Below are 21,330 nucleotides of genomic sequence, written 5' to 3'. Positions count from 1 at the left end.
AAGGAGGATTTTATTTAGGGACGATTTTAAGTATAATTTTAATTGGAACACAGCTTCGAATATTTGGTTTTAATTTGGTTTTAGAGGGGTTTTTTATTTTTATTGATATGTGTATCTGTTTTAATATGCTGTGCACCGCCCTGAGTCCTGCGGGAGAAGGGCGGTATAGAAATTAAATTAATAATAATAATAATAATAACTCAGTTCCATTTAGGAAGACCATAATCTCTGTATCAGCAACAATGATTATGTTTTCAAATGGCCTCTTGTCCATCATCAAGTCAGATTCACGATTTGTTTTACTTCTTTATCATGCCATGTTTCATTAAAAACCAAGAAGCATAATTGGGACTATTCAACAAGAGAGGGCGAAAGAAGAAAGAGATTTTAGACATCAAAGACGATGTCAGAACTTCAAAACACGATAAAATAACCCCCAGAAGATGTCAAGAAACAATTAAGTTGCATCAGCCTCTTCAGGGAGACAATGTATTCTGAACAGAGAACAATACTGTGTACTCATCACAATGGAACTACAGGTTGTCATCAACTTAAACCATTCATTTAGTGATCAAAGTAATGGCACTGAAAAAAGTGATTTATGACCATTTTTCACACTTAGGACCACTGCAACATCCCCATGGTGATCTGACCAAAATTCGGATGCTTGGCAACTGACTCATATTTATGGCAGTTGTAGTGCGCTGGGGTCATGTGGTCACCTTTTGTAAACTTCTGATAAGCAAAGTCAATGGAGAAGCCAGATCCATTTAACAACTGTGTTATCAACTTTACTTAACAACTGTGGCAAGAAAGGTTGTAAAATTGGGCAAAACCCACTTAACCACTGTCTTGCTTAGCACTGGGAATTTTGGGTTCAATTGTGGTTGTAAGTTGAGGACTTCCTGTATTGAAATTCTTTACTATCTATACCACCATTATCCTATTTATCATTACAAAACTGACATGAGGTGCATTCTCCTAATCTGATCCAATTATCATCTGGGCAGGGAAACTATAAAATCTGGAAAATTTCAATAGGACATCTCAGAGTATTTCAAGAAGCGTTGCTAAATTCCTTACCTGGCTGCTATGCTTCCTGGCTGTACTTCTTTCACAAAGATACCAACTTCCTCAAAGCTTTGGTTTTTAAGAGCAATCACACTAAATCCAAGGCCCCCATTAAATGGTTTCTCTATATCTATATACTCAATTTGCCTGCCCTGTGAAGGAGATAAATAATGTTATAAAATACAATATTTTTACAATTGCAAATTATTATTTTCTATTGATAAAATTTGACTAAGATTTGTACTACAACACATGTGAAAATCTCCCAAACCTGCAGAACCTAAAAAGTATAGTCCCACATTCTTCCTGGTCAAAACATCAATCATTTATTTACATTTATTTATATTTCATATTTCTAAATCCAACATCTCCCTCAAAGAGGTGCTCTGGAATGTGTTCAATAAAATATAACTGTTAAATAAAACAACGTATATAAAGAAACATTATAAATTAAAAATTAGGGTTAAAAATTCAAAATTTTAAAATAAGGACAATTAAACATCAAAAGGGGAGGGAAATCCTAAAATGGCCATTAAGCATTGAATTATTACATGCCGGGCTCTCAAGGAATTATCAGCCCCATGGTCGTGAGATCCTCTGTGCCCCCCATAGAAAACTGCAGAGCCAACATTTGACCCACTTACAAAAGGTCAAGCATTTGGGGGTTTTCTTCACCTTTGAGGGCAAGATGTTCCCCAAAGTGGGGGCAGTGGCAGAGAAGCCTCTCTTCCTAGACTATCCCACATCTATTCCATTTGTTATAAAGCCATTTTAAAATATGTGTATGTATGTCCTCACTTAGTGATGGTAATTGGGACAGGAATTTCCATTGCTAAGCAATGCAGTCATAAAGTGTAACATTATGGGACTGCATCACTTAGCAATGTCAATCTCTTGTTTCAAATTGGAGTTACAATTGACATACAGTGTAAGTAACCTTAATCAGTATGCTATCTTTGGTAAGAGCATTCAGCTTGGTGGCACCTTATACTTGCAAGGGGCCTTAAGCTGTGCATATATGCTAAGGAGGCAAGGCGACTATGTTCAAAAAAATTAATTCAGAAATTGACTTTAATAACCATACGGTTTGGAATAAAAAGGAAGCTTTTATATAATATACCACTGCATTTTTACCTTTGCCATTTTTTGGATTATCAAATTAAATTCGTCCATTTCAAATCTGGAAATTAGTGGAGCCATTTGCTTATCATTCTGGATGTTTCCATTAACAACAGGATGTGGGTCAGCATCAAATACCAGCAACCCTCGCCTAGTAAAATCAAAATCCACTGAACGATCTGGAGGCATATACCTAAGCTGTGAAGAACAAGACAAGACATTACCAGAAATTCTAAATACTTAATAATTAATACAAAATAATAGCATTCGTGAGCATACAGTACTGCTTAAGTAAGATGGAAGTTCAGTTTGAAAAAACAACTTTCCTTTCTGGAATATTATTGAATCAATGAGCAACTGAACATGTCAATATTCACCTTATTAGTAACCTCAAGAGTATGAAACCCCCCAAAAGAGAATCCTTTTGCAACTAAAAGCAAGGTAGAAAAAAATAATTATCCTGAATTGTTAACATAAGCTGACACTTATAGTTTAGGATTGATTCATTCTTATTATTATTTCATGTTCTTTTTTTTTCTTACATAAAAGAACTTTTAAACTCCAGAAAGAATAAACTTCTCAGGATTGGGTTATTTGTTTGTTTTTTGGAATTATATAATCCAGCCAATCCAATTGTGAAAAAGTAACAGATAATACAGGTAGTCCTTGACTTACGTCCACAACTGAGCCCAAAATTTCTGTTGCTAAGCAAGATATTTCTTAAATGCGTTTTGCCCCATTTTACAGAAGGTCATAAAAGGTGATCATATTATCTTGGGACACTGCAACCATCATAAATACGAGTCAGTTGCCAAGCGTCTGAATTCTGATCACATGACCATGGGGATGCTGCAACTGTCACAAGTATGAAAAACGGTCGTGTCACTTTTTTCAGTGACATTGTAACTTTGAACGGTCATTAAATGAACTCTTGTAAGTCGAGGACTACTTGTAATGAGATGGATCTTATATACAAGGCCAATTCGGAAATAAACCTCCGTTTGGTTATCAATGACAGACACTCGCAGATACAGAACTTTTATTATACACATTAGAAAACTACAACATTACATTACTTTGTGACATGATCGCCATTCAAATTGAGGCACTTGTCGTAACGTCTTACAAGGTTTGAAATTCCTTAGTAGTCGCTTGGCGCCAAATCTGGGCTATGGGGTGTGTGCGGGTGAGCATTATCGTGAACCAACACCACACCGAAAGTCAGCATACCCCGATGCTTGTTATGGATGGCTCATCTGAGTTTTTGTAACGTTTCACAATAGACTTCTGAATTAATGGTCGAACCACGCTCCATGAACTTCACTAGCAGTACTCCTTTGGCATCTTCACATTTGGCGGGATTTTCTATGGCACCACTTCTGGCATGGTGTTGGTTCACAATAATGCCCGTCCGCACACCTCTAGATGCACCTAAGAACTTTTGAAGCAGTTCTGTTGGGTTGTTTTTGATCACACACCCCCCATAGCCCAGATTTGGCGCTGAGTGACTACTACTAAGGAATTTCAAACCTTGTAAGGTGTTATGACAAGTGCCTTAATTTGAATTGTGATTATGTCAAAAAGTAATGTAATGTTGTAATTTTCTAATGGGTATAATAAAAGTTCTGTATCTGCGAGTGTCTGTAATTTCTGAATTACCCTTGTATTTTCTCAGAAGGACAAAACTGATCACAGTGATTTGCATATTCATTTTCAAAGACAGAAAAAAATCACAACAATCCAGAAAACCTCTTTTAATGTTTAAGAACAAATCATCAGTGCCTCTTCATTCTGCTCCTGTCCATACATCACACATTTTGGAACCAGAGGCCTTTGGATTAGAAGCTGGGAGACCATAAACTCTAATCCTGCCTTAAGCACAGAAACCACTTAGATGCCTTTGGGTGACTTTCTCTCAGCCATAGGAAGATGGCAATAAACAAGCCACTTCTGAATGTTGTCAACAAAACTGCATGGACTCATCTATATGGTCACCAAGAATCAAGACTAACTCAAAGGTTTAAAAAAGAGGTAGAGCTAACAGAATATCTGAAACATCATGTATACTTTTGGTAGCATTTCTTTTCTAGATTTTATATCAGAGACATTTCTGGCTCCAAGATTTAGGCACTTTGATTTGAAAACTGACAAGAAAAATGGCACTATAATGATTTATAAGTTTATAAGTGCATCAGGGGTTAATGATACTGTAAAAGGAACTAAACTGTAATCATATATGTTTTAATAACATGTTACTCCCTAAAGCTTTCTTACCAGATTGGAATATAAGCCCATATAAATAAAAAGCATCTTGTAATTCTAAATCAAATAAAATACAGCTTAAACACATTTTGGCATAGGAGTTTCCACAGAAGTCACAAAACCAGACTCTTGTTGTAGACAGTTGAGACAAGAATACAGTTTTTATGATAGTTATTAACTAAAGTGATGTAATGCTTTAGGGAATATCAGGTGAAGACTGGAGATGATCCAGATAAATATATCTTCAAAATTACACTGGCAGCTGCTATGGATAATACTGTAACATTTTATATATAATAGGAGACTATTCTGGAAAAGATAATCAAACAACGAATCAGCAAACACCTAGAGGCAAACAAAGTCATTACTAACAGCCAACATGGGTTTGTCAAAAACAGATCATGCCAGACAAATCTTATTGCATTCTTTGACCAAGTGACAAAATTAGTGGACCAGAGGAATGCTGTGGATATAATTTACTTGGACTTCAGTAAGGCATTTGATAAAGTAGATCACAACCTACTACTTGTTAAGATAGAAAAATGTGGGTTAGACAGCATTACCACCAGATGGATTCGTAGCTGGCTGACCGGCCCCACTCAGAGTGTGGTCCTCAATGGAACTGCATCTACATGGAGGGGAGTGTGTAGTGGGGTGCCCCAGGGCTCTGTTCTACGCCCAGTGCTCTTCAACATCTTCATCAATGATTTGGACGAGGGGATAGATGGGGAACTCATCAAATTTGCAGACAACACCAAGCTGGCAGGAATAGCTAACACTCCAGAAGATAGGCTTAAGATACAGGAGGATCTGAACAGACTTGAACATTGGGCGCTATCTAACAAAATGAAATTCAATGGTGAAAAGAATAAGGTTCTACATTTAGGCAAGAAAAAACAGGTATAGTATAGGTGGTTCCTTGCTCAAGAGTAGTAACTCTGAGAGGGACCTCGGAGTCCTAGTGGACAATCACTTATATATGAGCCAGCAGTGTGCTGCAGCTACCAAAAAAGCCAACACAGTGCTAGGCTGCATTAACAGAGGGATAGAATCAAGATCACGTGAAGTATTAATACCACTTTACAATGCCTTGGTAAGGCCACACTTGGAATACTGCATCCAGTTTTGGTCACCATGATGTAAAATAGATGTTGACACTCTAGAAAGAGTATAGAGAAGAGCAACAAAGATGATTAGGGGACTGGAGGCTAAAACATATAAGGAACGGTTGCTGGAATTGGGAACAACCTGCCTCCAAAAGTTGTGAATGCTCCAACACTGGAAGTTTTTAAGAAGAGACTGGACAGCCATTTGTCTGTAATGGTATAGGGTTTCCTGCCTGAGCAGGGGGTTGGACTAGATGACCTCCAAGGTCTCTTCCAACTTTATTATTATTATTATTATTATTATTATTATTATTATTATTATTATTATTATTATTATTACAATAATAATTGTCTCACAATTGCTATTAAAATGTCCATTGCACACCCAATGGTGATCAGGTTTCATAGTTCCAAGTTTTATTAACACTAATTGCCAATGTGACCAGGAGGCTGTTACTCTTCTCCTGGCTGATTATTTTTCATAAACCTCTAATAAGATTGCAAAATTCTTATCAATAACTGCAGCTGTTAAAAGCTTTCTGGTTCCTCCTTTATGCTATTAACTATTACCTCCTTATTGCATTAGAATTTTCTTGTAATTTACATTTTTTCTTTTATAATTATTGTATTACATGCTGATTTTTCATTATTTTTGGTCTTGGGCCATTTATACATTTTTTTATTTGATTTGTGGCTTATCTTAAACCAAGCCTTATCTTAAACCAAGCCTTATTCCACAGCAATGTTTATATCAATGTGATTGAGGAGGCAAATCATGTAAATGCTCTGAGATCCTTCTGAGAAAATCAGGATATAAATATGACAAATAAACCCTGATCTAATTCTTAGTGCTTTTTTAAATAATGTTCTTGATTATTTTTTTAACTGTCAAAAGTGTTTAGTTCTGCAATGCATTTTCACACAAAAGTAATATATAGGTAATCTTTGACTTATGACTACAATTGGGACCAAAATCTCAGTCACTGAGCAAAGCAGTTGTTAAGTGAGATAGTGTGACTGCTTCGTTCAATGACTGCAATCCCAGCAATCCCAGTTGTAGTCATTAAGCAATTTCCCAGATTCTTGAGTGGAACATGCATGGAAGGGAACTGCTCTGGTGGACTGTCTCAAAGGAGTTTGGATTTTCTGGATCTGAGTTCTATTTCTGCTCCCCTTGGTAGCTCCTCTTGGTAGGCCACACCATCAGCCAGGCCCCAGAGATGAGAGGGGGTCCTCTCAGCAAACAGGAGCAGTTTGCAATCTTCCTTGCTGGCTTCCCAATTGACTTTGGCAGTAAAGATTACAAATGTGATCCCATGATCATGGGGCACTTGGCAATCAGTTGTAAGTGGGAACAGGTTGCCAAGTACCCAGATCATAATCACGGAACTGAAGGGGGGGCACAACATTTTACGACAGCTGGAAGTGCTTTATGGGCTAAAAAACTTTCCAAACCTATCTTAACTTTGAACTAACCAGTCATAAGTTAAGGGCTATTTGTACAAATATCACTCTTCCCTGATCTGCCACATAAAATTTGTCACGAGCGGTATACTCTTCTAACAGATCATAACTATGCTGGATATGGAGTTTTAACAGACCAGAATAACAAGGTTGGAAGGGACCTTGGAGGTCTTCTAGTCCAACCCCTTGCTCAAGCAAGAGACTCTATACCATTCCAGATAAATGACTGTCAAAGCTCTTCTTAAAAACCTCCACTGATGGAGTACCCACAACTTCTAAAGGCAAGCCATTCCACTGATTGTTTGGGAGTTTGGGGAAGTTAAGGTCTATACGTTTCAAAGTTGCCAAGGATTATGTTTCAGTGGGGGTTTTTTGTATGGGTGTGTTTTTAGAACAGGCCTGTTATTTAATTCGATTTTAAAACAGAAACTATTTATTTATTATCGTGGTTTTTAGTATCGCCTGTTCACCGCCCTGAGTCCCGCAAGGGAGATAGGGCGGTATATAAATTTAATAAAATAAATAAATAAATAAATAAATAAAAAGCTTTTGGAAACTCAGAACCCTGCCCATTATTTGTATAACTTCAGCTAATTCAATCAAATGACTAAATAATGAATTACAGGAAGGAGAAAAGATGCAGTATACCCAGTGGTGGGATTCAGCCAGTTCGCACCAGTTCGGCAGAACTGGTAGCTAATTTTTTGTTGCCCAGGCCCAGAATGGACTTCCGGAAGCGGCATCCACACAGAGAACCGGTTGTTCACATATTTGAATCCCACCAGTGAATATAGGAATAGGAATAGAGTAGAGTAGAAAATTAATAATAATAGAATAGAATAGAATAGAATAGAATAGAATAGAATAGAATAGAATAGAATAGAATAGAAAATTTATTGGCCAAGTGTGATTGGACACATAAGGAATTTGTCCCTGGTACAAAGCTCTCAATGTACATACAAACAACAAAGTAATAAGTCATCTTGGTGTGAGTTCTTCCCACAAACATTACTACTACTTCAAAATTTTCTTGAAAACATAACCAATCAGCATCCATCAGATCTTTCTCTTGTATTACTTACTTGTTCTTTCAGCTGCTTTATTGACTGCTGAAGAGTCAGCATGTGGTTGAATAAAGGGTTCTTAAGAGTATTGCATAGAAAAACCAGATTATCACTCTGCGAGGTATCTCCTTTCTCATGAAGTTTCATTAGTAGACGCTCCAGAATCCTCAGGATCTGCTGCTTATCTGTTGGATTCCCCCCAAACATCATAACAATTCATTAAAAGAAACTACTTAAGATAATTGAAATGTTTCAACCATGTGACAAGCTGATTTCAGACACACTTACCTGCAATTGGATTTTCTGGCATCCTGGCTTATCTGCACTGTAGATTCAATATAGCCTACATTTTAGAATAAAGATGCAGATTAAGCTTTGGTTTTTAACATATCTTACTCCGAAGAACATAAATGGCAAGCACACATTTACACACACATACGTCTGTTTAGACATTACTGCCATACTAAAGGGTACAGAAAGAAGTGCATATTATATTTCTTTTTGTGCCCATTTAATGTGGCAATAATAACTCTAAACAAATATAGGAGATGGGTGTAAAAGTATCACTGTGGGTCTAGAGAACATTTCAATCTTAAATGAGCAACAGTTATTTAAATACATCTCGTCTTTGACTTACATTTAGTGACCAAAGTTACAACAGCACTAAAAAAAAGTGACTTATGGCCGTTTTTCACACTTACGGCCATTGCAACATCCCCATGATCCTGTGATCAAAATTTGGACACTTGGCAACTGGCATGTATGTACAGTAGTGGCCAAAATTGTGGAAATCTTTTGGGAAAAGTGTACAGTAGAAATGCCACCTTTGGTTAAGTTTCCACCAATTTTTCTTCTTTCTTTATAACTGTAGCCTTGTTCATTTAATAATATCATTTTACATCACTTTCTGGGCAACCAGTCAATAAAATTACTTTAATTTTATTACGTTTTACAAGCTCACTAAATGAAAGAACACAAAAAAATCCAACCAACTTGATAGCGATCACATAACACACTGACAAATGTCTCTCAGCTTCAATACATGACATCAATAACTGGATCCTACTGTGATCTGATTGGCTCATTGCCAAAACAAGATGACACCTGATTGGCTCTCTAAACACTCATGCTCATTGGCTACAATCAGATGAAGGAAAGCTACCTGATATCAACCTAAGCAAGTTGTGCTTCCTTTTTCTGGTTATTTGGCTATAACTTTTCATAGAATACAGTACAGATAATTGAAAAAAACTATGTTGCATTACATTCTTGATTAAATTATCTTTCCATTGATATATAATTTTATGGTACTACTCCAAAAAAAATGGTGTGATTAGCCATCAAACCTCAAAAACACACTTTTCCCAAAAGGTTTCCACAATTTTGGCCACTACTGTATGACGGCTGCAGTGTCCTGGGAGTCATGTGATCGCCTTTTGCGACCTTCTGACAAGCAAAGTCAATGGGGAGCCCGATTCACTTAACAACTGTGTTACTAACTTAACAACTGTAGTGATTCACTTAACAACTGTGGCAAGAAAGGTAGTAAAATGGGGGCAAAACTGCCTCACTTAGCAACCGAAAGTTTGGGGTCAATTGTGTTCATAAATTGAGGATTCCTTGCACTGTGTTGCCACACACAGAGATGGAATCTAGACCAGTACAAAAAGGTTCCCATCACGTTGTCCTGCTCTTATTTAACTTAATATTACTTTCATATCCATACTATTTTGTAATATGTATAAACTGTGCATTACTACCAATAGAATCATACCAAGATAAAGAGAAGCCATGCTAACAAAATTTGTATTTTATCCTTGGCTTCCCATGTTGAATGCAGAATTCTCTCTCGGCTACAGATATATCTGAATAAATCAGTTCAGGGCTATAATGGAGAATTTACATTGCACTGTATTCAGGAGCATTTTCTGTTTATATTTATGTTTATGTTTATATTAAGCCACCATGTTATGTTTACTTAGCATGATGGATGTAAGAACAAAATTGGGATTTGCATTCCATATTTTCCATCACTCTCGGCTAAAAATAAAACCTCCTAATTTAATAGAATTGTTTAGAATTGTAATTTTAAATTATTGTCATTTTCCAACTAGGAAGTCCTTGCTCTGTTGTATAGTGAAAACAAACCTATGTCATATATGCTTAAATATAAAGCCTCCTTAAGTCTACCTTAAATCTTAGTTATCTCATAGATACATCCATGTATCTTCTTCTAGATGTTCTTTCAACTTGCCAGTCTAGTTTACAATTCCAGTACTAACCCAAGCCCAACCCTCCTTACTTTTGGAGCATATGGAAGATTTTTTTTTTTTTTTAAAAAAAAGTCTCACCAAATGAAAATCCTTAGGCTGCAACTGTGCGCCAATTAAGAAGAAAATCCTGCAGACTTCAAATAGGATTGCTTTCGGATGGACATATAACATTGGCTGACATCATTGAGAACTAAGGAATAGAATCAGTCACATACAAGTTAAATAAGTCACACTGTGTTTATTTAATGGTATTTGCTGATGATTATTAGTATGCCTATTCAGAAACTGTACTGAGTTTACTCCCTGGATAGGTATGTGTTTTATTACATCACAGTCTCAAGTTTCTTCATTTGGACTGGGCCTTCTGTGTATTAATACATACGTATGCATGACAGGCTTTTAAAAATTTGACTGCACTTGCGAACTCACTGCGATTTCTCAGGCATACAGGGTTGCAAAAGTCTTCTCTCCAGCTCTGCTTTTGGGATTAGGTAAATTCATAGTTGCAAATTCAGCAACAAGAGAAACTGGAAATTCTAAGATATTATTATCCATCATCATCTAAGCCCTTTTCTGTTTTGAAGCATCCTTACACAACAGATACTACAATAAATAAACCTTCTTGGATAATAACATTCTACTTGTCCCAGTATGTCCAGATTTAAGTAGAACACTGAAAGAATCCCCTCTTTTTTTTTTTAAATAATATTGAAGTTTTGTTTTATTTGTGAGTTTCAGGTTGGGAGATAAAAAGGCACTCTGAAGCAAATCTATTTTAATATTGATTTCATAATGAAGTTACCTTGAATTAGTACTGTACTTAATTTCCAAAGTGAAAAAAAAGCTATTCTAAAAAGAATGTCTTTTCCATTCCTCTTTTCTTCCACATGTTCATTGCTATTCAGTGCATAAAAATTTACAGTTAGTGAACTAGGGTTACTCTTATAAAAATAATCATGGCTACATTTGACTAATGCCATCACATTTTCCAGGCAGCCCTATCTGGTCAAATTTCTCCTTGACATCTGCCCCATTAAAAACAGAGGAAATGGAGAAGGCAGCATCTCTCTTTGCAACAGTTTTTCCCTTGTTTGCTATGGGGCATTCCCAATTTTGCAGCCCTCCAAATGTGTACAAACTTCAGGTTCCAGAATTCAACGGCCAGCATAGCCTGCCTGCCTGCCTTCCTTCCTAGAATTTTGGAAATCGAATTGCACAACTCTGGGGTTCCTCAACACAGAGGAATACCAAACCTTGAGGTTCTCCTTCAATGACGGTGGGCTGTTTAGCCTAGAAACAGCTGATCAAGGATCAATACAGATCCCCAAAGAAGGAGCTCCCTCTTCTTACTTTCACTTTTGGGTTTATTGCCCGAATCCAGTTACCAGCAAGGAAAGGGCACCCAAGCCAGCCGGGATCCAAGCCCAGCCTCCAATCAAAGGTCAGCACTGTTGGATCGTTGGCAGCTCAGACCCTGCACAACCACAACACTAACTAACTGCTTGCTGTTAACGTTTACGGCCAAGCTGAAAATATCCCGTCACGCCTGTACTTTGCCCTGAGCCTTACCGGCTTTAAGCTGTTCGCTCAGGCTTCAGCCCGGACGCCTTTCAAAATAAGCGGCCCCTTTACCCAGATCAGGAGACGGGCAAAGTCACACGAGGAAATCCAGTCGGATTTCCAGCATCTATAAGGGGCAACCCGGGACGGATCTAAGCAGATCTAGCTCTGAATGCCTCCAAAGAAAAACCTACCGCGAGGGAGGGAGGGACGCCCCACCATGAAGGCTCAGCAAACCCGCCCACCCGAAGCGCAACAAGTTCTCCCCAAGTCTTTTCCATTACGCTTTCAGCCTTCAGGAAGTGGGCGGCGGGCGCAACGCAAAAGCCCGACTGGCTGCATCTTCCAGCCACTGGCCGCCGCTTCCCCTCCCCGCCACAGGGTCGACTGTGGCTGCTCGGAGCCGAGAAGGCGGCCGGGAGCGCGCCCGGATCGTCAGAACGGCTTACCTGCTCGGCTGGGGGCGAGACCTGTCGCTGGGCGATCCTGGCTTGTTCTTACCTGGGCGGAAGCGGGAGTTTCGTTTTACCCGCACCTCTCCTTGCAACACAGGAAGCCGGCAGCGAGGGGGAGCCGCTGGGCGCTGAAGGAAAACAAGCCAGGCTCCGGCGGGATCAGGGTGGACCAGGCGAGAGATCAGCTGCCGTGGGGCAAGAAGCGGGGGGTCGCTGAGGTCGCGGAGTGATCTCCGGGATGCTGGTGGGCTTAGTTTCGGGGCAAAAGGCTCGGATCCTTCCTAAGGATCCGGAGAAGGGCAGATTCAAGGAACAAGTGAAATAACGAGCGGGGAGGGGAATTGGCCATCATTGCAGGAGGGGCTGGGTGACAATGGGGTTGGGTCGTGGGAACGTTGGCGTCGGGGACAATCAAAGGAGGCAGACTCCGGCTGCGTGGATTTTCGTTAGTTGTAAATGGGGAAGAGGTTGATAAGCAAACCCCTTATGGGCCGAGGAGCCTTGTTTGTGAAACCAGCAGCAAGTCAAGCTCAAACCCAATATTCAGACATCACAAGACAGCAGCTGTTTTGCTGCATACACTTGATTTTGAATTTATAGGTAATGGAATTACATAGAAACAGGAAGGGATGCATCTCTTTTAAGAGAAGAAATGGCCTTTGGGTGACCTTAGATAGCTGTGAGAAAATAGCTTTTTCCTTTCCAAAAAGAACATCAACAAAAATTAAGTTAGCTTTTTCCTTTCCAAAAAGAACATCAACAAAAATTAAGTTTTTTGTTTTGTTTTTAAATGAAGGCGGTATAGATAATACATAAATGACGATCGGGATTTTTTCTTTCTTTTCCTATTAAATTTTTCTCTCTACTTATATTGTACCCACTATATATTGTACCCACTATAAAAGCTATCACTTACGTGCGAATCATACAAATGAAATTGCTACACAATGTTTGTGAAAAGCTATTCTTATAGAACTTTGTGGGTTTTTGTGTTAAGGCTGATTTCATGTCCAGAAAGACTTGTTGCAAAATATGAAGGCAACAAGGGACAAACCTATCTTACTGGTCAAAGATAAACTCTTAACAACCCCTATTATGTTTAAAATAATTTGATCTGGGACTAAGCATTATGTCAACACATTTCTTTGGCATCCAAGAGTTTCTGGATTCATTTAGTTTCTGGATCCCTTCAGTGCTAGGATACCTGCCAAGAACTAAAGATCAACTGCAGAGGTTGTTCCCTAGATGCCCCACCAAATGAGATTTAGCTTGTCAGGTTTAGGTTAGTCTTAGTATCTCAGTTTACAAATGACCATAGCAAAAGAGTTTATGGATTTCTTGGTGCTAAGTGATAGAATCACGTACATATCACTTCGTTGTGTGATTGGTTGACTTCACCTCAGACTGTAATCTTTTGAAGGCTTTCAGAAATGTTTGAGTCCAACATTTCTGTTACTAAGGGAGACATTTGCTAAGTGGGGTTTGCCCCATTTTATAACCTTTCTTGCCACAGTTAAGTGAATCACTGCAATTGTTAAGACAGTAAGTAATACAGTTGTTAAGTGAATCTGGCTTCCCCTTTGATTTTACTTTTCAGAAGGTCACAAAAGGGGATCACATGACCCCGGGACACTGCATCCATCATAAATATGAGTCAGTTGCCAAATGTTTGAATTTTGATCACGTGACCACGGGGATGCTGCAACGGTTGTAAGTGTGAAAAACGGTCATAAGTCACTTTTTTCAGTGCTGTTGTAACTTTGAATGGTCACTAAATGAACTGTTGTTAAGTCAAAGACTACCTATATTTGCTGTGGTGGCTACTTTCTCATTGTTAACTGTTGTAAAGCCATCTTGTGTCCACATTCCATCAGATTTCATCTCTACACGACACAAATTGTATATATTCTACTTACAAATCAGACTGGAGATTACTCCATATCTCCTCTTTTTATGCTAGAGCAGGAGTAGGCAACGTTGGCTCTTTTATGACTCGTGGATTTCAACTCCCAGAATTCCTGAGCCAGCCATGCTGGCTCAAGAATTCTGGGAGTTGAAGTCCACGAGTCATAAAAGCCAAGGTTGCCTACCCCTGTGCTAGAGGAATGTTTCAACAGACAGAAGTTGCTGGCCAAATCTCTTCTTGACCTCAGGTTTAATTTGGAATATGTAGGAATAATGTTTTTTTCAGGTAACAAATTGACCCATATTCCAAAGGATCATCAATTCTCAACAGGAAAAGGTTAGCTAGTAATACAACAGAAGATTATTTTCTTTAACTTTATCTTCATGTGTTGAAAGTGTGATATTTGGTATCAGTTATTAATTGTTTCTATACCATCACAAGCATTGTGTGTTTTGTTAACTTGAACCTTCAATATAGTACAGCAGAGCTATACGTAAGAAAGAGCAGATCATCATTTTGTGGTGTGCCAGAGATTCTAATTTCTATTTTTGTGTCCACAGTTCTTTCCAGATATCCCAAAGGTGCTTTTTCAAAAGGCAACTAGGCTTTCTTTGTTTTTTTTTCCTTGAAGACGTTTTACTTCTCATCCGAGAAGCTTCTTCAGTTTCAGCTTCAGAATCGAAGAAGCTTCTTGGGTGAGAAGCGAAATGTCTTCAAGGAAAAACCAAGAAAGTCCAGTTCCCTTTGGAAAAAGCACCTTTGAGACAACTGTGACCTGGATACTGAGAATCTCCACAGTCATTGTTTTAAGACGATATCTGATCTGAACAACTATATATAGTTTTATCTCTTTTGACACAAATGTTTTGTGACTAGATAAAAATACAAAAAAAAATAATATAAAATAAAAAAATTACGTTTTTCTCCCCCCCCCCGTATTAAAGTGTGATTTTTATCTATCTCTTATGAAATGTGTCTACCCACAGAGGTGATAAGAAGGAGCTGATTCTGTTAGCCAAATGCTTCAGTGCTATAAGGTTGGACAATAGCAGTATATAAGTTATTTTCTTTTTTTTTCTTTTAATGTGCTAGAAAATAACACAGATTGTGGGAGACCTAGTTCCCTGGCTCATCAAGTGAGGCGCATCCTGGAAAATAGACAGTATCAGTAGTCCTGGATTAACAACCATTCATTCAGTGACTTGAACTTGCAACAGCACTGAACCAGTGGTACTAATGACTGGTTCTTGAAGTGCTGGCTGTTGCAGTGCCCCTGCGTTACGTGATTGCGATTTGGGCACTCAGCCAGGTTTTCAACCATTGCAGCATCCTATGGTCACATAATTGGGATTGCAATGTTCCCTTCAGCCTTCTCACAAGCAAAGTCATGGGAAAGCCAGTAAGAAAAATCAAGCCATGGTCCCATGAGGTCCTTGCTTAACAACTTCTGGAACAGTTGTTGCAAAATGGTGCATTCAAGTGACATTGCTCTCTTTGACGGCATTACTTAGCAATGGAAATTCTGTTTCCAAATCCAGTCATTAAGCAAGGACTATCAATAGTTGCAATAACTACCGAACTACTGTGTCAAAAGATAATGGAGGACGTAGACTGCGTAGACCCAGAAGATTACTGGGAGAAGAGACCTCCATTCATTTACCTACAAGCTCAATCCTGCCATTGCAATCATAGAGAATCTCTTTTATTTAGAGTATTTCCTCAGCTGCTCTTTTTGTTTTTGTTTCATGTCATTGTATTGTTTTGAAATGCCGTGAACCATTTAGAATTGTTATGAGATGGGATGCTGTGTAAATGGAAGAAAATAAATAATCTGTTGCTTTTTATTTTTCTACCACTTTATCTCTTATTTTAAAAACCCAGATCCTTTGGGGTTTGGGTTGTATATAAACATTATTAATAAATAACAGAGACATTAGGAAGCAAAGCAGCTTCATAGCTTTTGAAAATCAAGAATTTTTGTGGATCAAGCTATTAAAGATATGCAAACCAAGTGAATCAATCTGTTCAAAATTTCTTTTTGAGATCACGTAATTGTCATTTTCTTTACATGATGAAGTTTCAATAAATGAGAATATTGATTGTTACTGAAACTACGGGCTCGGCTTAATGGCAACAGGATGTGGAGAATTACACGAAGCTTCTGTTCAGACAGTAATGCAGTGGGTGGGTTTATAGATCAAGCTAAGAAAAAATCAAATCACATTTTGGTTTAATATTGTATGGGTTAGGTATCTTTGCTATAGAATATGTTGTCAGATAATAGATGGAACCGTATGGAAATGAGCTTTATGTTCACCCACAATGCCATAAAAGCTTTCCTGGAAAAGACGAAATGACAGTAACAAACATCATAACAATGGCCTGGTCACCCAATTCTCCCAAACGCACGTGCGACGTGGGACGTTTGAACTTACCCAAAGACTGACTGAATCGCTATCGGGTAATAATAAAGTAGATCTTTGTCATGAATAGACCCAGGTGATGTTTATATTTCTATCCATTGTTATTATACTGATGTTTTTAATTTTCTGGTTCTCAGGGTTGCTTTGGTGAGTTGGGCAGCTTTACACCTTGAATAAAACCAATCAAAGAGTGATCTTACTTATCTGCTTGCTGGAATAACCCCCAGTAGTCATTTAAAAAAAAAGAAAATCTCCAAACTCAGAGCCCAATTAAAAAAAGAACGAGGTGCTGGGGTGACCCAATCTCTGAAATTATAGTAAATTAAATGGATGTTAAACAAGGTTGTATTCTTGTTCCTCCATTATCCTGTTTTCATTTGAACTGTTCTGTGTACAGGCTTTATCAAGCAGCAACCTTCCTTGCCAAGTAGTAACACAGAGACCCACCTTGTACTGTTACACACAAAGGCTGCTATTCTTTCTGAGTCTCAGGCAGACCTTGAGAAAACCCACCTAGCATTAGCCAGTTTCTGCCACCAAGAAAAAACTTGTAATTAACTCTATAAAAACAAAGATGGTCCTATTTACCAAAGCATGCTGCAGTTGCCAATATAAATGCCGCGTCGACAGCATCCAAATAGAACAAATTAAGATCTTTAAATATTCATTCTCTAAATGATAACAAATTCACAAGGTTTTATCCAATGCACAAATACTATAATTAACTGTAAGCCATAAAGGTAACAATTTTGTCTCAGTAGCAGTTAAATTGTTTAGAACTAGGATGTCAACTCTGCTTTATGGTATACAAGCCTATCCTTACAAAGACTTAAAGGCTTTAAATTCAGCCTAGCTAAATGTGTGAGAATTATTCTCCATCCCCCTTGATTTATCCATCATGCTCATAATAAGATTTCAACTAGGATCTATTTTTATAGTGGCTTATATAAGAATATGTTATCTAACAGCTAAAACTACACTTGAAGAGTGATTCAGTGCTTAATTCATTCTTATAAATTTTAGACAACCATTGCTAATGACTGGTCTGTCGTTAGCCTCTCAACTCAAAGGCTACAAATAAAGAAAACTATATCTTGAATTAAATAAGGTGTTCCCAGTCTTGATCTATACCCTGAAAGATCTAAGACTCCAAATTCTGTGTCAGGGAATAATCTCTTTGCTATTGCAAACTACTTTTTTTTTTCAGTGAAAAAGCTGGTGGAAGGATCACTTGAAAAGTTTCTGCCCAGATTACTACTACAGTTGCTCAGATATATCCATAAAATTATAACACAGATCCTGTTGCATTGCCCAGTCTGCCTTGACAGGTGATCTGCAGTTATATCCGCTCCTTGTTAAGCATGATCCAAATCTGAGGCTATACAATTTCTATTACAAGACATATTCACTTCAGCCTTTTAAGAAAGTCACAGAAGTTTTGTCAGTTGCCAGTAAAAGCCAAAAGGCCTAAACCATGGGTCTTCCAACTTGCCTCTTTTTTGACTTGTGGACTTCAACTCCCAGAACTCCTCAGCCAGCATGCCTGGATGATGAATTCTGGGAGTTGAAGTCCACAAGTCATAAAAGGACCAAGTTTGAAGACCCCTGGCCTAAACTCATTCTACTTTGGAATGGTATGTTGCTGTTTAGGTTTAAATGGTAGTTTGCTAATATGTCATTACCTCTTGATCATATCACTTTTTTGATTTGGTCTCTGACAATAAATAAGGAACTAATGTAGTTCATTCTCTTAAATGAATGTGCGTTATTTAAAACGGGGAGATTTAAAAGTTGTAGGAATTGGACTGCTGTTGAAAAGATGCATTGTTAATATAATCTTTCAAAAGAAGGCATGGAATATTTAAAATAATAAACCCTGGCCTAAGACCTTTTGCTGCCTGAGGTGAAAGCAAATGTTTTTTTTACTTAGGGTGAAGTAAGCACTCAGAATTAACCACATGGGCTTTTGCCTGAGGCAAAAATCATGCAAATATCTGTCCTTTATTATGGCAACAAATACAAGAATTTTTAAATCAATGTGTTGTATGGGAGAAAGAAAACACTGTTGGCTGCTATTTTGAAGCATACATATGAAGAAAGTACCAAACTCAGCCCCTGGGCATCATGTTTGTTTGATGTGCTGTCTGAAGCAGCCTCTCCCAGATGTAGTGAATTAGACCTCTGGGATTTTAATGCAACATATCTGGAGGCACAAGGTTGGGGACATTTGTTGACAGTGAATTAGGATGAAGTCATCAGTATCCACTAACCTGAAAATAAGCCTCATTACCTTCAAGAGAACTATTGAGTAGGTACATTTAAGTTCATTATGCAGATGTCAATATTACTCATTTTATTAAATACATTTATATAGCTGCCCACTTCCCAAAAGAAAACTCTGTATGGCAAATAAAAAACAGAATACAGTAAAAAACACAATTTAAACAAAATTTTACTGAGGCCCCAATATACTGTAAACTTCATTCATTTTTAGTATCTAGGAATTTCTTTACTCAAAACGTATAATCTCTGCATTTCTAGTATTTAATACCACATTGTATTGTATTCTGACAGCTGTATTTAAAAGTGATAAAAGTTGAGTTTCTTCTCTAAACCTATCATGGTACGAAGCATACATTCCAATTAAGGTGGCTTAGTCCTTTAGCAAGGCATTGAACTACAGGTCTCATAATTCTCAATTAGCACAAGAGTTTGGCATGCTAGCTGGGAATTGTAGTCTGGGACACTGTGAAATTTAATGAGAAAGTCGCTATATATGTATATTCCATTCCCTGGCATATTCTGTCTTTTCACTTTCAAGAACCATACTAGCTCCTTCCCATCAAGTTTTATTCTTAAAAGCTGCTCTTCTTACCCCACAAATTTCTTTGTATCCCTTTACTTAACCTATCATTCCAATCCCCAGCACCTCTCATCTATCCCTGTTTGGCTTTCTTCAGAGCAGCTCATCTAATATTAATTTAATATTTAATAATACAGAAGCAGCAATTAAATAATTTGCAGAAAGTAACACAAGTTGAGGGAAGCCTTGCTTTTTCATATGCCATGGTAAAAATAGGATGGTATTTCCTGAAGATATGCCAATTTAGGACTACCTTGCATTCATTCCAGGAAAGTTCAAACACGAAAGTGACCATTTTGAACTGCCATTATTACTTAAGTGCCTTCAAAGAATGCCCATTATTTCAAAGGATGGGCATTCTTGTCTTTTTTTATAGCTGATGAAGTGTCTGATAACAGTAAAACATCTTCTGTATTAAGGGAAGGATAGAGTACTTCTGAGGTATGAGAACAGTTTGGAGTTAATTATTGGGTAAAATACAGGAAGAAAAGATAGAGGTTAGTTCTAATTGAAAATAAGTTTTAAAACAATAGCCAAGAATCACTTTTCTGGGAAAAGGTCATAAAACAATTATTCTTGAGAAGAGATATCACTTCATTACGGTTTTTATTTTTATTAAAACCGTGTTTTTTATACTCGGCCGCTATTCACTGAGTGCAATCCTTAAGCTCCACGTTGCATATAGCCTATGTTTTTCTACTCAATACCTTTAAAAATGAAACAACTAAAATAGATCCCATAATTACAAGAATTATCTAAGACTACTTCATCAAGAAGCTACCCATGGGGCTCTGAATTGGCACTTCTTCAGCAAAAGTGCTAGATGTATCAGGTAACCAAGAAAAGGAAGGAGAAAACAGCCAGACTGTATACCACCACTAACTTCATTTCCAAAAATGTCTATCCAGCGAAGCACCAATGCAGCCATTCATTTTGCTGATGCTGGTAATAAATGAGAAGGAACAGAACTACAGAATGTTAGTAAAACAATACATAGTATCGGTTTCTTGCAAATACATCGGTCCTCAGTTGCTGGTAGTCGTGCTACTGGGGATAATATAGAATATGTTCTTTTATAGGTATCACGAAGTTGACGAGGAAAAACCAGTAGCCCTCTGGCTGAAGCTCGCTCATCAGGGTGGAGGCGTTGGGAAAACGCCCGATCCGTTGAATCAAACATGGGTGGTTGCCCCAGAGCTCCAATTTTTAGCAATTTTAGAAAGCAAAATCAGACGAGAGCATGCCTCTGCACACACCCAACTAAAGAATTACGATCGGACTTCCCCTCCGCTCCAACAACTTGTGTGTACCTATTATAAATTATTAGATGACAATGGATTATATGCGAACGCGTCCACTTTGCCTTTATTCCGTATTTCTTCCTGCCTTCCATCAGCACCCACTCAACCAACTGAACCTGCGCACCTCAAACGTCGTATAGCAAACAGCCGGTTCAATTTCTCCGCCCTTCCAAAAAGGTCAATCCCGGTTTACTTCCTTCCGTTGCTTTGAACCCGAGTAGCCATTTTTAGTCAGGGCGCTCGGCTTCCCATTTCGATGCCTGTTGCAGCCACATTGCCCGAGAAGAAGCCGGCGGCTTCTGCCTTCGGTCCCTAAGACGACAATGGGAAAACGCAGCCATCTTTGGTACGGGCAAGGCGATGCCCATTTCCCAGAGGGGGACGCACCGCCCGTTCTGCCCTTCTTCGCGCGGTCTGGGATGGCGTCTAGCGTTCCGCGAAAGGACTACGGCAACGTCTGAGG

The 21,330-nt window shown here is 38.3% G+C and overlaps 1 protein-coding gene across 1 annotated transcript in view; it reads right to left on the bottom strand.

The window, feature by feature from the left end:
• PATJ (PATJ crumbs cell polarity complex component) overlaps positions 1-12,390 on the bottom strand; it is a 142,820-nt gene extending 130,430 nt beyond the window's left edge. Inside the window, exons 1-6 of the mRNA XM_029284055.1 lie at positions 12,369-12,390; positions 10,438-10,549; positions 8,375-8,429; positions 8,105-8,271; positions 2,206-2,388; positions 1,084-1,223 (exon numbers count right to left, since the gene is read on the bottom strand). Coding sequence (XP_029139888.1) covers positions 1,084-1,223; positions 2,206-2,388; positions 8,105-8,271; positions 8,375-8,396 — 512 coding nt within the window. The 5' untranslated portion in view covers positions 8,397-8,429; positions 10,438-10,549; positions 12,369-12,390. The remainder of the gene's footprint in view (positions 1-1,083; positions 1,224-2,205; positions 2,389-8,104; positions 8,272-8,374; positions 8,430-10,437; positions 10,550-12,368) is intronic.
• Positions 12,391-21,330: the final 8,940 nt, after the last annotated feature.

This window comes from Protobothrops mucrosquamatus, unplaced genomic scaffold (assembly GCF_001527695.2).
Source record: "Protobothrops mucrosquamatus isolate PMUCROS unplaced genomic scaffold, P.Mucros_1.0 scaffold347, whole genome shotgun sequence".
Taxonomy (NCBI): Eukaryota; Metazoa; Chordata; class Lepidosauria; order Squamata; family Viperidae; genus Protobothrops; species Protobothrops mucrosquamatus.
The sequence above is the reverse complement of the archived record's forward strand: the minus strand, read 5'-3'. Positions and strand labels throughout refer to the sequence as shown.